This window comes from Chelonia mydas, chromosome 7 (assembly GCF_015237465.2).
Source record: "Chelonia mydas isolate rCheMyd1 chromosome 7, rCheMyd1.pri.v2, whole genome shotgun sequence".
NCBI classification, from domain to species: Eukaryota; Metazoa; Chordata; order Testudines; family Cheloniidae; genus Chelonia; species Chelonia mydas.
Genome location: NC_057853.1, coordinates 18,661,493 through 18,679,305, shown reverse-complemented (window position 1 = coordinate 18,679,305; position 17,813 = coordinate 18,661,493). Strand labels below are relative to the sequence as shown.

General features: G+C 45.1%; 1 protein-coding gene across 2 annotated transcripts in view; it reads left to right on the top strand.

Annotated features, from left to right (window-relative positions):
- PLXND1 (plexin D1) overlaps positions 1–17,813 on the top strand; it is a 129,423-nt gene that overhangs the window by 20,361 nt on the left and 91,249 nt on the right. For both annotated transcript variants that reach the window (XM_037904168.2, XM_037904169.2), the window contains exon 2: positions 15,406–15,582. In XM_037904168.2, the coding sequence (XP_037760096.1) occupies positions 15,406–15,582 (177 nt within the window). The remainder of the gene's footprint in view (positions 1–15,405; positions 15,583–17,813) is intronic.

Below are 17,813 nucleotides of genomic sequence, written 5' to 3'. Positions count from 1 at the left end.
ATTCCCTGTTTTAGAACAGTTAATTGACAATATCTAGAGGCCCCTACTCATTGAAAGATTTTGGCTTCCTGTGATCAAGCATTCTTCTGGTTTTCCAATGTTAGTCTGAGCGCCAAATTCAGACACTTAGGGTATGTCTACATAGCAAAGAAAAACCTGCAGCTGGCCCGTGCCAGCCAACTCGGGCTCGCAGGGCTGGGGTAGTGGGGCTGATTCACTGCTGGGTGCACTTCTGTGCTCGGGTTGGAGCCCATACTCTGGGACCCTCCCACCCCGCAGGGTCTCAGAGCCTAGGCTCCATCCCGAGCCCAGAAATCTACATAGCAGTGAAATAGCTCCGTAGCCTGAGTCCGCTGGCATGGGCCAGCTGTGCGTTTTTCTTTGCTGTGTAGACATACCCTGAGGGTGGATGCAGCTGTTATTGAAGTCAGCAAAGTTGCAGCTGCTTAATCTGGTCTGAATTTGGCTATGTGAGGTATTTAGAGATTGCCCTTGATTTTTCTCTACTTAGAAATCTTGCCTCCAGGACATCTTGTTGGTTGAGGGGAGTGGATGGGCTCTGCTCATTAGTGCAGGTTCTGGCCCTAAATCCTAGTTCAAGGCATAGCAATCTATCTAAGGTATGTATCTGACCTCCATCACCATAGGGTCTGAGCACCTCCCAATATTTAATGTATTTATCGTTACAACACCCATGAGGTAAGGCAGTGCCATTATCCCCATTCTATGGATGGTAAACAGAGGCACAGAGAGGCTAAGTCACTTGCCCAAAGTCACAAAGGAAGTCTGTGGCAGAGTAGGGAATTGAACCCAGGTCTCCTGAATCCCAGCCTAACCACTGGACCATCTTTCCTCACCTGGTGAGGCAATTTAGAAGATTTCATTTTCACACAGTGCATTCTCTGCTTACTTTGGGGGCACCCTCATGGTCTGCTGTGAGTGCTGAGCAATAAAGACAGCCTATTAGTTTTGGCAACTTTATTAATTATTCTTCAAACAAACAGTTCTGAAAGATTGTTTCTTTTGTCAGCAAATACCGAAAGTCTATAAATGGCAAAACTACCAACTAGATGTGGGTATCCCAAAGCTGATCACAAAAGGCCTTCTGGGATCTTGCCTCTTTTATTGTCCAAATAGCCATCATTCACTACTAAAATACCTTTATTGGAAAAAAGGATTGCTGGTGACTTACTCAACTCTAGAATGTTTTGCATCCCTCTACAAAATACCTAACCTAATTGCTGCTGCTCACTCTCAGCTTTGCTCTCTGTTTGCTCGGCTTATGGGGTCCATATCCTGAAATCCTCCCTCAGTTTTAGTCAGGCAAGCTCCCATCCGAATCTTTAAGAAAGAACTTCAGGGTTTGACCTGAAATGAGTGTGAGTCAAAAGAGGGAGAGAAGGGTTTTATCAGTGGAGAAGAAGTTCTCAAGAAAAAGAAAACTGAAGAGAGGAGAAAGAAAGAAAGAAATCCTAAGCTTGAGAAGCTCTGTGGAAGCTGAAGGGTCCGTTTTCAGCATCAGGATTACATGAGTCCATTACGGCAAATGGAAAGAGCTGGTGAACTGCAGTAGTGGTTATTCTTCCCTTTCAACGGATGCTTCTATTCTGCTTGATGTCATTGGCTTTGGTACAGTGAATGCTCATTTGTAAACAAAATGATGAGTCAACAGGGTCTGACAGAGGAAATCTGTTAATGATTTTTCATGAGCAATTACATCCATTCAGTGAGCCATTAGCTCTCCTGACTTGGGTCTGGAAACTCCCAATTTAAATGAGTGACTGTGGCACTCTTGCTTCTCAGTGGGGAGTCCTGCTGAGTCCAGGTTTTATTCTAAGTGGTATGGGAGGAGGGAACCCTGTTTGTTTTACGTACGTAGAGGTGACCAGCTGAGGACACTGGTGTTTTCTGTATTAAAAAGTCTAGAATTTTACTGAAAAAGCTCACAGGCCCAGTGATGTTCCTGGCAAAACTGGTCATTGTTCCAGATCCGTGGTCCTGTTCTGTCCTCTTTACACTGCTCCAGTTGTGCAGAAATGGCCCAAACACTGCTTATGCAGCCAAGCAGGGATTGATTCCCTTCCCATAATGAAATCCCCCCGGGGGTTAAAGCAGGCACAGCTGGCTTTATGCTACCTACCCCCCCAGCATTCAGGGTCATTACCAGCCAGCATGAGTTCATTGGTTTAGACCCCAGCTGCCTCCAGAACTGGTGGGGCAGAAAAAAGTAGTCTAATTTTGCCTCTGCTCCCCTTCTCACGTCTTAGCCAAGCTGTGCGCCGGACACTCCCAAGCATCTGGGCCATTCATTGTAGCACAAGCCCAGCTGGCACAAAAAAGGTAAAGCCCATCAGTCTCAAAAAGATGTGGCAGTATTTGATGCTTTGGATTTACATGTTCAAAACTCCACATCATAATCCATTGTGAAACAAAATGCTGGAGGCTATGGGCCCAATTCTGACTTCACCGTCATCCATATTAAACAGGAGTCACTCCTCTGAAGACAGTAGAGTTACACACTAGTGTAAAACCTGTGTACATGAGATTAGAATCAGGCCTAAAAAGTCCATTAAGATTCCTGAGATCAGTAAGATGTAAGCGCTGGAGACAAAACTGTTTAAAACAAACCAATTAAGGATATGAAGCGTGGAGTGACCACTCCCAGAATCTCTCTCTGAATCCAACTGTGGGTTTTTTTTTTTTGTTTTTTTTTAGGTTTTAAACCACCTGTCTTTCAATCTGCTAACTTTCCAGCAGTCGGCTTTGCAGCAATTTAGCAAATATGGCTTTAGACCATTCATTAATTGGATGTTATGGCATTTTTTTGGATCAATATTTAACTAGAATTAACCCCTTGTTCTCCATCTGGAACAACTATGTGATGGTAAAAATCGAGGGCAGTTCCCTTTATTGGGAAGAATGAGAAATGGCAACAGTCTTTTCCTTGGGGATTTATAGCAGGAGGATCTACCGTACTTAGCAGAATGGTTTTAACCAGGGTAGAAATCAGCAACTGAGATTTCATGCAGTTTCATTTACATTCCCTCCTGCTTCCCTAGAGCTGCTGACCTATCCCCTACAGCTCTTTCAGTATTAAAACTTGCATCCTAGAAGCATTGTTTTGTGTTTCTATGAACTGTAACTGCATAGACTTGAGCAGAGATCAGTTGTTTCAAAAGGCATGAAATGAACACAAATGTTTATTAAAATGATCCTAACAGCTTCTCATAGGTGGTCTCATTTATTATTTGGAAACTGAGTTGCAACGTTGGACCAGATCTCAGTTGGTGTAAATTGGCATAACTCCATTGACATCAACGGAACTGTGCTGATTTACACCAGCCAAGGATCTGGCCCACTGGTGGGCTTGTAGACACCCCCTGCACACACACACACACGCACAAAATACTTTGATGATTGAGAAGTGACCCACAGAGAGAAAGTGATCCAGCTGGAATTGACAGTGGACAGTTATTTATTATTGACTGATGATTTGTATTATGGGAGTACCTAAGGACCCCAATCATAGACCAGGATCTGCTAGGCGCTGTATGAACATACACACAAAAACACAGAAAGACAGTCCCAGGCCCAAGGAGCTTACAATTCAAGCATTTGTCTACACTTTGAGCTGGGGTATAATTCCCAGCTCGAGGAGACATACTCCTGCGAGCTCCCATTGAACTAGTGCACTAAAAATAAAGCAAAGCTGCAGCGACAGAAAGGGCTAGCTGCCCTAAATACAGACCTGTTGGAGATGCTAGGCGAGTGCTCAAGGCAGCTAGCCCCTCCCGCTGCTTGTGCTGCTGTGGCTATTTTAATCATGCTAGCTTGATGAGAGGTAGTGCAGTCTGTCTCCTGGAGCTGGGAATCACAGCCCCAGCTCAGAGTGTAGACATATTCTTAGTAAATAATGTGAACTGGGTGCAAATTCCATTTAAAGTCCTTTTCGAGGAAATTTGTTGTTCTTGTGAACGGGTGGGGGTTGGTTATTTTCTGTTCACCGATTCTTGGAGAAATTCAGTTTTTTATCAGTGGTTTTCAGCCTGAGCTGGAATCAACATCATAAATGCATCAAATGGTTGAGAGGGCACGGTGACTTGTCTCCAGATTTTTCAGACCAAAACTGGTGAGAAGTTACTACACCAGCTTTCTGATAATGCTTCCTTGGGCTGCAGCACTACAATCAGAGTGGCTGGTTAGGTTGCTATAGCCTACACGTAAAACTTAGGTCGACCTAGCTACATTGCTAAGGGGGTGAAAAATTCATCCCACTGAGAGATGTAGTTAAGATGACTTAACCCGCTGTGTAGTCACCGCTAGGTTGATGGAAGACTTTTCCATTGACCTAACTATGGCCGCTCAAGGGGGTGAGTTTACTACAGCAACAGAAAACCCCCTTCCATCAAGGTCGCAAGTGTGTTCACTACAGCGCTACTACAGCTGTGCCACCGTAGTGCTTGTAATGTAGACGTACCCTGAACAGTAGAGTCCTCTTCTGAGGATTACATTTTCATCCGGCGTCCTAAAAGCCTGATTTTTGACAGTTCTGGTTGCAACACTCCAGCAGATAAACACTTGATTGAGTGTACAAACTGCTATCCTTACTGAGAGCTCTCCATAATGAATAGGCTTCTCCTGGGAAGAACTCTGTGGCTAGGTCTGGGTTTGCTGTAAACAGAGGAAGGCTTGTGTTTTTTGTTTTTGGGATGTGGCTGGCTCTGCCCGCAAGTATCCCTCATTTTGCCCATTTTGCTTTAGTATCTACAACTCCTGGAAGAAGAGTATTTCCCTGGAGTATATTTTTTTAGCTTGAATTCATAGCCCTCTGTTCTCCCCAGATGATTCCCAAATTATTTGGAATGTTCTGTCTGCATATCATAGCTCTTCCTGAGTTATACCTAAATGTTAATAAAAGCTAATGGTTTACATTAAGAAAGGCAAGAGATAAAGCTAGGGTACTTTTATCACAGAATTAATGGCCTGAAAATGTCAGTTGTGTAGGGGCAGCTGCCAAATATTGAGCCTCTGAAGATGATTGTAAGTCCCACAAATCAACAAGTTGGAGCGGATTATCTGATGTTAGCTGTGTCGTTTTCCCAGGACTCCAGGCATGTTAGAAGCCAGCAGTTTAATCCACTCTGATAAGATGCATGAGGGGGTTAGACACTGCGTCCACTTACTGTTCCACTATAATGCTTTCAGAGGCAAAGGAAGAAGAAGCCTTGCTAAAGCAGAAGCATGCAGGTTTTTCAAGCTGCAGCCTGGTTTTGATTCATAAACTCCAGCATTTCAAGTTGCACAAGAACTATTTTTAAGGTCACAAACACAGGAAACAAAAATCAATACATTTCATGGGTTTCCTGAGTGTTGCCTCACCAATCCTCTTCCTCCCTCTGTTTCCAGCAGACTTCCTTCCGAAGCTGACATCCTGCAATCTAGCTTCTCATTCAGAGCTCTTGGGAATTAAATAGTTATGATGGAAACTTTGGTAAATCATTTTTCAGTTCATGGCTGATTTTAAGGCTGAGATAAAGAAGAACTAAACTTATGACATATAATAGCTTGTAGTTTTAGATGGGTTAGGACTTTAAATCTTTTTTCTTTCTTTTTAAGATCATACTCAAGAGCTGATCTAACTAAACCTCCTCTTAGACTTTATTTAGGACTTGAGTCAATTTGTATCATTTGTGAATAATAGTAAAAATACCTATTGTAAAAGCCCTGCTAGAGAGAGTGTGTGTGTGTTGTACTTCTGTCCTCAACTGGATGGAAACAGAGCTGCTTAGCTGGGCATGTATCATAGGTCCCATACTGTTAACTGATAGTGGAGATTTTCCTTTAGTTCAAATGGCAGGGTGCTGTGTTTTGGAGCTGAAGGATCCAAGTTCTATCCATACTATTCCTGTGAATTTCTGAGTGGCCCAGTTGCGTAGCAGAGACAGTGATGCAATACAAATGGTCACAGATTTGTTACGATAGGTAAAAGATAAAATATTGTTGATATTGAAACAAATTCTGTTTTCAGGGCCCCTACCCTCTAGTCACTCTTGTATAGCTGAGAGTAGAATTTGGCCCATGCTGTACCTAAAATCACTTTTATCCCTGTATTCATGACTTAAGTGTGTGCATGAGTGTGATTCAAATAGCTAAAGTGATATTTCAGTGCATGCTGAGAAGGATGTAACTTGGTCACTTCCAGTTTACCATAAAATAACAAGGCTAAAATACATCTTGGTACTGCACTTTACAGACTGAAAAACAGAAGGGACGACCCCACCCTAGAATCCAAGTGAGGGGAACACTTCCTGTCCCTGATGGCTTCCCTTTGGATGAGATGATGTAATCTGAAGAAAGGTGTTTTAGGGAAGAAGGATGTGTGCAAATCCAAATAAACTTCTGACTATATTAGAATGGCCACATCCTGTTTACCATTAACCATTTGGCAACTATCTTAGCTCAGCAACTTATGATTTACAACGATGTAGACATAGAAGAGAAAGGATCTTCCACTCTGCTCTGCAATGTACAAGAGGAAAGAATGAAATCCTTCTAATTGGGAGTGGGTGATCTTTGGAAGAATAGAGATACCTATCATATTAGTACACTGCTTCTCTGAAGACATGTGTGTCTGACTCCTCCTGGGACCTTGGTCAAATCACTTAACTGCTCTGTGCCTTAGTTTCCCCATCTGTAAAATGAGGATTACTACACTTCTGTGTAATGAGCTCTGGGTAGTTAATATTTGTAAAGAGGATGAAAAATATAAGGGTAATTATTATCACTATGACAAATACATGTATCTGGTCAGATACATTTTGGTAAAAGTGTGGCTGAACATAGAAGGGACTATTAAATAGGAAAAATGAATGGCTTGTCAAATTCTCTGAATATTAAAAGGGAGTTGTGTTGTCTAGTTTCATGGGGAAATATAACCACTTTTTAGGAGATTGGGCTGAGATTTTTTTTTAAGAGAACCTAATGGTGTAAAAATGCAAAATACATTGAGCAAAATCATTCACATTTGCAGCACTTCATCCCTTCGGCTTGGTCGCTCACAAACTGCACCATAACTCTGAGTATATGTTGCCTCCTTTTTTGGCACATGCTCCAGCAGAAAAGTTTTTCAGATCAGGCTTTGTTACTTCCTGTCGGATGTGACCAAAAAAGCTAGTTAAACCCATGGTATCTGGCAGTGGGGGAGGGAGAACCAAGTATCATGTTGGTTTTCTTGGACAAAACTTAGTCTGTAGCTTGTGGCCATAAACTTGTGTTTGAGCAGCAATGTGGAGATGAATGCTAGAAAATGTTTGCAAGCCTTTTACTCTGTCTGGGCAGCGAATTAAGATTTCCGTGGATTATTCAAGAAGGGAATATTCTCCTGTGAGTGACGTGTGCATGGACAACACTGTAGGTTTTTGCCATAGAATTGCTAAAAGTATCTCTAAGCAGGAGTCTGCTCTGTAATCATGAGGTGCGATTGCAGCACCTGGAACTGACATACGTGAGCTAGCTATAATCTAGCTAGCTGGGGTCTTGAAGCAGTGAAGCAACAGCGGGCTGTACGGACTTGACTGGAACCGTGAGTAATTACCCACAGGCTAGCCCACACGGAGGCTCACGCTGCTGCAGCTTCGCTGCTCTGGTACCCGAGCCAACAAAATTATGTCTACACGAGCTGCAATCACAGTGTAGACATACCCTAAAATTATGTCAGTGATGACACCAGTTGTGCAAGTGACACCAGTGTCATATGGACGTCTGCTCAGGATTCCTAACCTGGCACTTGGAATGACCAAAGAACAGACTGCTCCGGAGTCCCTAGAAAATCCATTCCAGCCTAGTGGGTGCTGTGCTACCTATGCCCTAATGCACAGGTACATGGGAAGCACTAGATCTGTGACTGTAGATTCCAGCTGTGTAGCAGTGGATGTAGGAGCTGTAGAGGTTACTGAAGGGCTGAGGCAGCTGCTGCAGAGAGCACTTCTGCCTCTTCCTGCCCTGGAGAGAGTATTCCTTCCCTCCCTAGCTCCACGTGGGTTGTCAACCCTCCAGGATTGTCCTGGAGTCTCCAGAAATTAAAGATTAATCTTTAATTAAAGGTTATGTCATGTGATGAAACCTCCAGGAATACATCCAACCACAACTGTGGCAACCCTCGCTCCACAGAGACCCCAGCCCACACAGCCTAGTTACTCAGCATGCATAATAGGCTCAGGATTTGGCCCTTAGCATCTAGAGATAGGCCCAGAAGCAAAGCAGGATTGGAAATTTGAATACCTCCAGAGTTGGGGGGTGACCAGACCCAGGGATCTGGTTTGGGCCCATTTCTGTTAATAACGCCAAAGGAACTAATCTACAGTAAAGATACACTCTTCAGGCAGGAATGTTGCTAAATAGGCTGATTGTCAACATTTTCTGTGTGGCATGAGCAGCTCCTTACACTGGCAATAAGGATCTCGTAATAAAATAAGGGTAATAAACTGCCAGAGAAGCAAAGCGTAATGCACTTGTAAAGTGGCTTTTTTCTTTAATCCAGTGTATTGCGGCTATTGAGGCTCGTGTGTATATAGAGTTGCATTCAGATTTGAGACCCCGATAGACAGCACTGAATGAGCTGCGGTTTGTTACACCCAAAGCAGTATGCTAATAAGAGAGAGGCATCTTCAGACCCCTGCATTTGGTCTGTTTAAATCAGCACCTCCCGGTGTTATTCTGAAGGAGTTCTTTGCATTTAGGCCCCAGTTCAGTAAGGTAGTGAAACATGTCCAGCTTTAAACATGTAAGTAACCGTATTGAAGTCAATGGGACTGTTCCCAAGCTTAAAGTTAGCCACGTGCTTAAGTACCTTGCAGAACTGGGACCTTGATTATTTCTTCTTTTAGGCTACTGTAACAGCTGAAGGTCACCCCATACATATCCCCTTCCTGCTGTTGTTAGGGAGTCATATATAGCCACACACCAGTGAGCAGCAGAGGTGACATTTCAATGGCTTCTTGCGTCAAGATGAGCAATGGAAGTGACACCACAGATGACATTATAATGGCTGTAGAAACATACCATTCGTTCAAAAGGCTTTAGGTACAGCCAGGGCATTGTATAAAAACCTCTGTGGGGGAGTCTCCAGGTAAATTTTTAACAGCGTTGCTGTTGTGACATTTGAATGCTGTCAAATCCATCCACATTGTCAGGGAAGAAATTGCAAGGAGCATCACTCAGGAGTCAGAAGGAAATCTTCTTGGACATGTGTTGGAGGAACCAGGCAATCTGTGTAAGCCCTGCCAGGCCTCCAAATACTGTGTGGGAGAGAAGGAGCCTCCGAGGGCAACGTTAGTGAAGCTGGGGGAATTTGGCTGTGTTGGCTTGCTCTACAGATGGGTCCAGGTGGCCAAATTCCAGTTAGGCAAAAACAAAAGCACGTATGGAGACGATTGAGAATGGGAGCATTCCACACCCACTTTGCACAGCTGTAATCAATGACACAAGGTGCAGAACAAGGAAGAATCAGGCCCAGGTTTCTGTTTTAGTTTCCAATTAATCTGAATCACCAAATTTTTGTCTTTGTGGAGAAGGACAACTTAAAGTCCCTGGTTTTGGTCCATCTCTGGTTTGCACAGATCTGGTCTTAATCTTTTGCAGATTCAGCCCATTGGCCTTTACTCCACTCGAGTGTCGCTTTTAGCGTAAGGTTCAACCAGACCTGAAAGGTCAACTCAAAATGAAACTCCATTGAAAATGCCACCCTCGTCATTGTGGGGTTTCATTGTGGTTTCTGCCTGGAGCTATAGTGGGGGGATCCCCGGACTTGGAACTTGAGGGAGCTGGGCTGATGCTAGACTTGGGTGTTGGGCCCTTGCTTGCCAAAAGTTTTGTAATCCTGGCAGCTGAGGTTTTGTAGCAAAAGCTGTAACATGGGCAAGTCTCTCCTGGTTTAGGGGTGTCCAGCTCAAAGCTTTAGGCAAGGGTGGGGAAGTGTGGACTGTGTTTCACAAGGTATCATGAAGAGGTGGAATTCCCCCCTGCCTTAACTCTGACAGATGGGCTAGTTGTGGTGGGCAGTGCAGCCAGGTCACTCCAATTACAATGCACTCCAATTATCGAACAGTGTGTGTGGTGCTGGCCAACCCACCCCAGCATTGTTTTGGGCATCAGGAAGGACTTCATTGTGGTTGCTCATGTCCACGTGCACAATGGCAGAGGGAAAGTGCAGGGGAGTCGTTTCCCAGTCCTTTGCAAACCCATGAGAAGTAGCCAACTCTTGTGTTATTTCTGAAAGCTCCAGCTCTTGGAGTCATGCTATGTTGGGTGAATCATAGCTGCTCCTTCTTTTTTTAATTGAAAGTTTCTGCCCATTGTGGTTGTGGAGAAAAAGTTAAAAACATTCATCCACAAAGGCTTTTGAACCAGGAGGTAAGTATAATGACCCAAATTTATTATTTTTAAGTCAATCTCATGATTTTTTTAGAGATTGACTCATGGTTTTGGAATGCTTCGGTCTGGCAATGTTCCGCTTGCAAGGGATAGCTAGTTCTTGCACTACCTGAGCACTGGGGATGGCAGGCAAGGCAGCGTGAGGTAATCAGTGCCCCAGAGGGGACATGGCTGAGAGGCATGAGGCATGGCTAGTGGCCTGACCATCCCTTTCTGCAACTGTACACACCTGTGCTGTCAGTGCAGGAGACGGGCATGCTTTGTGCCCTTTGAAAGGATGTAGCAGCTCCTGTGTTCTCCCCAGGGCCCCTGGAGCTGTTCCACCTGCCTCACCACATAGGCACCTATGGGGAAAAATTAGTAGGTGCTCTGCACCCACCAGCAGCCAAGCTTTCCTCCCCTCCCCCCCACATCTCCTCTGCCTACCTCCTAGCATTTCCCGCCCGGCTGCCGCCAAACAGCTGTTTGGCACTGTTAGATCGCTCTGGGAGGTGGGAGAGGAGCGGGAACGTGCCGTGCGCTCAGGGGAGGAGGCGGGGAAGAGATGGGGCCAGGGCAGGGATTTGGGGAAGGAGTTGGAATATTGGCAGGGAGAGGGTGGAGTTGGGGCGGGGACTTTGGGGAAAGGGTTGGAATGGGGGCGGGGAAGGGGTGGGACAGGGGAGGGGCCTCATGGAAGGGGTGGAGTGGGGGTGGGGCCCAGGGCAGAGCGGGGGGGTCGAGCACCCACGTGAAAGAGGGGAAGTCGGCGCCTATGCCTCACCAGTCCCTCCCTCTGCCACTAACCAGGCCAGGCACCCTGTCCCCAAACCTCATTCTAGCCATAAAGTCATATTGCCTGGAGCCATTTAGAGGGATAGAGAGCAGTGGGGATCCATCAGTGACAAGCAACCCAGTCCCTGACCTGGATTGTCTCAGATCCCTTTGTGACCCAGCCTGTCCTCCAGTTCATTGCGTGCGCCTTCAGCACTGCTTTGCTGCCAGCCGCCCCCTCCTCCCCACTCAGAATCCCTGAGCCAAGAAGTTCCAAAGCTGATTCCTCTCCTTGCAGGGCTTTTTGCCATTTTGTGGTTAGGCAGCCACACCAGCCGGGCAGCATGTGGGGGTTGATGGGAAGTAGCTGAGTTGTGTAAGACTCTCGTGCTGTGCTTAAACTACGTGGATGGATTTCCCACACACACAGTTTAAAGCAGCAAGTCTCTCTGGCCTATGGGACAGCAAAACAAAGAGGATCTATAAAGATCATAGAGGCTAACAAGCTTTGCAGACAGAGTGCAAGGGAAGTGAATTTTTTATAAAAGTATTTTTCAGTCTAACTATTGTCAGCTGCTTGTTCTCTCTGGACTCAGACGAAGGAGGATGCTAGCAAATTCCTTGCCCAGGGCTCTAGTATCTCCTTGGGCTGCCACAGGACCGTCAGGAACCCTTAAGAATTAAAATCTTCACTATCTCTGCTCTGATCTAATTTTGTCATTCCACTATCCTGCTGCCTATCTGTGCCACTGTAGCCTTGGGCCCGATCCAGTTTCTGACACCCATACTGACAATGAGCAGCACCGTACTCCACAGATAGTCCCACTGAAGTCAATGGGCCATTCATGGAGTGATATACTATTAAACATGATTAGGGGTATCAGAATCCAGCCCATTTAAAATCCGTAAAAAATTTTGCCCTTGACTTCAGTAGGAGCGGGATTGGGCCCTGAGTTTACAGCCCTCAATCTCAGAAAAGTTTGCTCATATGAAAATGCTATTCAGGGTCACTCTATTTAAAAACAATCCTGACTACCCTTTAATTTTAAAGAAAAAGAGAAAAAATTGCCAATTGGTTGCCAGCTGTCTTCAGGTCTGAATGATTCAATACATTCCACAGTGGCAAACCCCAGGGTTCAACAGTGCCTAACCTGGGGTTACAAATGAGTATAGGTTTCAGAGTAACAGCCGTGTTAGTCTGTATTCACAAAAAGAAAAGGAGTACTTGTGGCACCTTAGAGACTAACCAATTTATTTGAGCATAAGCTTTCGTGAGCTACAGCTCACTTCATCGGATGCATACTGTGGAAAATATGTTTTTATACACACAGACAATGAAAAAATGGGTGTTTATCACTACAAAAGGTTTTCTCTCCCCCCACCCACTCTCCTGCTGGTAATAGCTTATCTAAAGTGATCACTCTCCTCACAATGCGCATGATAATCAAGGTGGGCCATTTCCAGCACAAATCCAGGGTTTAACAAGAACGTCTGAGGAACAGTGGGGGGGGGAAAGGAATAAACAAGGGGAAATAGGTTACTTTTTATAATGACTCAACCATTCCCACTCTCTATTCAAGCCTAAGTTAATTGTATCCAATTTGCAAATTAATTCCAATTCAGCAGTCTCTCATTGGAGTCTGTTTTCGAAGTTTTTTTGTTGAAGGATAGCCACTTTGAGATCAGAAATCGAGTGACCAGAGAGATTGAAGTGTTCTCTGACTGGTTTATGAATGTTATAATTCTTGACATCTGATTTGTGTCCATTTATTCTTTTACGTAGAGACTGTCCAGTTTGCCCAGAGGCATGGCATGAGGGCAAACATGGCAGAGGGGCATTGCTGGCACATGATGGCATATATCACATTGGTAGATATGCAGGTGAATGAGCCTCTGATAGTGTGGCTGATGTTATTAGGCCCTGTGATGGTGTCCCCTGATTAGATATGTGGGCACAGTTGGCAACGGGCTTTGTTGCAAGGATAGGCTCCTGGGTTAGTGGTTCTGTTGTGTGGTATGTGGTTGCTGGTGAGTATTCGCTTCAGGTTGGGGGGCTGTCTGTAGGCAAGGACTGGCCTGTCTCCCAAGATTTGTGAGAGTGTTGAATCGTCCTTCAGGGTAGGTTGTAGATCCTTAATAATGCGTTGGAGGGGTTTTAGTTGGGGGCTGAAGGTGACGGCTAGTGGCGTTCTGTTATTTTCTTTGTTAGGCCTGTCCTGTAGTAGGTGACTTCTGGGAACTCTTCTGGCTCTGTCAATCTGTTTCTTCACTTCTGCAGGTGGGTATTGTAGTTGTAAGAATGCTTGATAGAGATCTTGTAGGTGTTTGTCTCTGTCTGAGGGGTTGGAGCAAATGCTGTTGTATCGCAGAGCTTGGCTGTAGACAATGGATCGTGTGGTGTGGTCGGGGTGAAAGCTGGAGGCATGTAGGTAGGAATAGCGGTCAGTAGGTTTCCGGTATAGGGTGGTGTTTATGTGACCATCGTTTATTAGCACTGTAGTGTCCAGGAAGTGGATCTCTTGTGTGGACTGGACCAGGCTGAGGTTGATGGTGGGATGGAAATTGTTGAAATCATGGTGGATTTCCTCAAGGGCTTCTTTTCCATGGGTCCAGATGATGAAGATGTCATCAATATAGCACAAGTAGAGTAGGGGCGTTAGGGGACGAGAGCTGAGGAAGCGTTGTTCTAAATCAGCCATAAAAATGTTGGCATACTGTGGGGCCATGCGGGTACCCATAGCAGTGCCGCTGACTTGAAGGTATACATTGTCCCCAAATGTAAAATAGTTATGGGTGAGGACAAAGTCACAAAGTTCAGCCATCAGGTTAGCCGTGACATTATCGGGGATAGTGTTCTTGACGGCTTGTAGTCCATCTTTGTGTGGAATGTTGGTGTAGAGGGCTTCTACATCCATAGTGGCCAGGATGGTGTTATCAGGAAGATCACCGATGGATTGTAGTTTCTTCAGGAAGTCAGTGGTGTCTCGAAGGTAGCTGGGAGTGCTGGTAGCGTAGGGCCTGAGGAGGGAGTCTATATAGCCAGACAATCCTGCTGTCAGGGTGCCAATGCCTGAGATGATGGCGCACCCAGGATTTCCAGGTTTATGGATCTTGGGTAGTAGATAGAATATCCCAGGTCAGGGTTCCAGGGGTGTGTCTGTGCGGATTTGATCTTGTGCTTTTTCAGGGAGTTTCTTGAGCAAATGGTGTAGTTTCTTTTGGTAACTCTCAGTGGGATCAGAGGGTAATGGCTTGTAGAAAGTGGTGTTGGAGAGCTGCCGAGCAGCCTCTTGTTCGTATTCCGACCTATTCATGATGACAACAGCACCTCCTTTGTCAGCCTTTTTGATTATGATGTCAGAGTTGTTTCTGAGGCTGTGGATGGCATTGTGTTCTGCACGGCTGAGGTTGTGGGGCAAGTGATGCTGCTTTTCCACAATTTCAGCCCGTGCACGTCGGCGGAAGCAATCTACGTAGAAGTCCAGTCTGCTGTCTCGACCTTCAGGAGGAGTCTACCTAGAATCCTTCTTTTTGTAGTGTTGGTAGGGTATGAGTATAGACGCTCAAGCCCTGTATTAACAAACCTTGGGTCTGGTAACTTGAGTTCTGCTAACCCTGGGTTTACACTGTAGTGTAGACATATCCTCAGGGACAAATCCTGTGAGCTGCAGGAGGGATGAGAGAGCTCTCAAAGGCCGTGGAACTGACATCCCAATCATGCAGAGGCTGGACAGGGAACTCTGCTCTCCTGAGTGCCATGGGGTTCTCTCCACATTATTACCACAGGGAATTGCATATAAGGTTCAGGAATAAGGCTCCGACAAGTGGATGTAAGAAATGCAGAGGCCTTAGACACTTGTGGAGACCTGAGGCTGTAGTGGTGATCTACAAGTGACTCTGTTGGTGCCCTGCAGTATGGGCAGAAGGATTCTCTTCCTCAGCCCCTATGAAGCCCTGTAGCACAAAGCTCTCTTTCTTGAGCCTGTGCACTGGTTCAGGATTTGGCCGCAGAGAGCAGATCTCATGAGTAAGAAGGTGCCACTATTACAGCCATTTTCTCAATTGTAACTACTGACTAATATTTCTTATTTAATACCCAATGGTAAGGTTTCCCTGTGTATGGCATAGAACCCTCAATGCGTTGTTTTGTTCAAAGGGTATAGTCTCAGTGAGAAGTGTTTTATTTTGTTGCCACGTTTTGACATGAATGTTTCTTTGCAGCTGCAGCCAGAGCAATTAGACTGTGGAGCAGCCCATCTCCAACACCCTTTGGCCATCCTGCAACCTATAAAGGCAACACCAATGTTCAAATACCAGGGCCTCACTTCGGTGGCCGTTTCCAGTGTCAATAATTACACTGTTGTGTTTCTGGGCACAGCAAATGGAAGACTCCTGAAGGTAAAATTAGCATGTTACTAGAGAGATAAAAATGAAGCACTTAAGGGAGTTGACGGGTCAGGGATGGGTGGTGGGGTTTGGAGCCTTTCACCTCTCGGATCATTGGTTTGTATAGTACTCAGGATGGCAGTATCTGAAAGCTGTGTCTGTACCACCTCACAGTGTGTAGTTCTGCAGGTCTCCCAAAATAAGCAGGGGTGGTTTGGCTCATTTCTTGGATGGGTGACTACCAGGTTGCTCCTAGATGCAGCTGGAAGTGGTTTTAGTGTTCACCCCAGATAATAGTATGGGGCAGTGTGCTACTGGACGTGTCTTCTCTCAGATGAGGCATAAAACGGAGTTTTTGACTTCTTGTGGTCATTAAATATCTCATGACATTTTTCATAAGAATAGGGTTGTTACTACTTGTGTCCTGGTTAAATGCCAACTTGAACTTGCACTCTGCCTACATAAATTCCCCTGGCAGTTTCGAGCTGAATACATTGCATTTTCTTCCCACCCTACAAATGTTACATCACATCACTGTGCGCTGTTAACTAGCTGATATATTCCACCCCAGAGGTGGCTGTAGGTAAATCGGGAGATTCAGGTGATGTGGGCAAATTGTGATCCCTGGGTGAAAGGCACTAGAAAAGTGTTGTTATTGTTGATCATCTCAGAACTGTTTGGTGGCCTGTGTGAAATCAGTTGTCACTCCCAGTCCAGTTTGCAGTAGAGAGGTGTCCACCTCACATAAACCACTATCACATGGCACCTTTGTTGGCAGCCTCAGCAGAGAGAAACAACTACTAAACCCTGAGATGTGGCCCTTCCCATGCAGGGCTGAGGCACGTTCACACGGCAATATGAAGGAAGTGTGCTCTGGTGCTGCCCACGCGGTAACTGCACTCAGAATAAAGAGTTCAGTCTTTAGGACTTTCAGTACAGCCCATTTATCCATTACTGTATTCACAGTAATAGAAAAAAAAATACATTTGACAAGCTCGCTCTGAGCACAGGCTTTCATTCTGCAATAAATAATTAACTGGATATTACTTTAATCTATACAATGATATACGCTGCCTGGTAATTGGTATCTGTTAATCAGTATTTAAGGCTACAATGTGATTGTGTTGTATTTAATATACTGTAGAAATAAAAGACCTCAGTTGAAATGCTATTTTATAGCATTTTTTTATTAGCAGTGTCCTCTAATAATTTCTTCCCTTGATTTGTTGGTTTTTAAAAGCTCCTTATAGACTGAAGAATCACTGAGTGATCATTCCCCAATGCTAAACTCTGAAGCAGGTCTGAATCCATGCATATAATATTGTATCTCTGTTGAAACAATGCACTGAAGGCAATGTAGGGCAATGCACTAGCCTCAGTCAAGAGCCAAGGTGCAGGGCCAAGGTTTCAATAACCTCAATGCTTAGAGTTTGCCAAAGGAAGGTTTACGTTCCAGCCAATCACAGCAGTCCACTAAAGTCCCTGCATCAGTAAGCCCACAGAGTAGAAAAAGACCATCTAGGAGAGACATGGCTGGAATCTGCTTTATCTCAGCCTGGAGCTAATAGTACATAATTTGGAATATTGGATCAAAATACTTGGAGAAGAGAAAATGAATCCAATTTCTCTCATTGCTTCCAAGTGCTCCTGGCAGAAAAGTGGGAAAGATCTCAAAGAAGCTCTCTGGTTTCTTTTTTGCCTAGAGGGGGAGGTAATCCAACAGGGTGATAGGCAATTGACGTCATAGCCAGGTGCACAGGGCCAAGGGTGAAGACACATCCCACATGCAGCTCCCGTTCACACAGTATTAACAGTTCTGCTTCCATTATCGTATCAGAGAAAGCAGCCTTATCTGCTGAACGTCCATTAGACAGAGGCTCCTGACTACCCTTGACTGGGATAATTTGCTCGGATAGCTATAATTTAATTCTGCAACACAGCTGCGTAACCAGAAGCCTTTTTACCTTCAGGGCTCTTTGTTACTTGGCATGGCATACAGAATACTTTGTGTGGGTTATAATTCAGATCTTTGCTGTCCAAGAAAAGATGGCAGGAGGGCAGAAGTCGTGTTTGACCAGCTCCCCCAGCAGCAATGATGGCTGCCAGTCACATGGGGAATCAAACATACTGCAGAATGGCATATCATAGGGGCCATTATCTGCGCCACAATCGAGAGTTGTTAAATAACGCTTTCAAAGCTGCTAAGCTTACAGTGTAGTGTAAAAGTATGGCAGAGCCTAGCA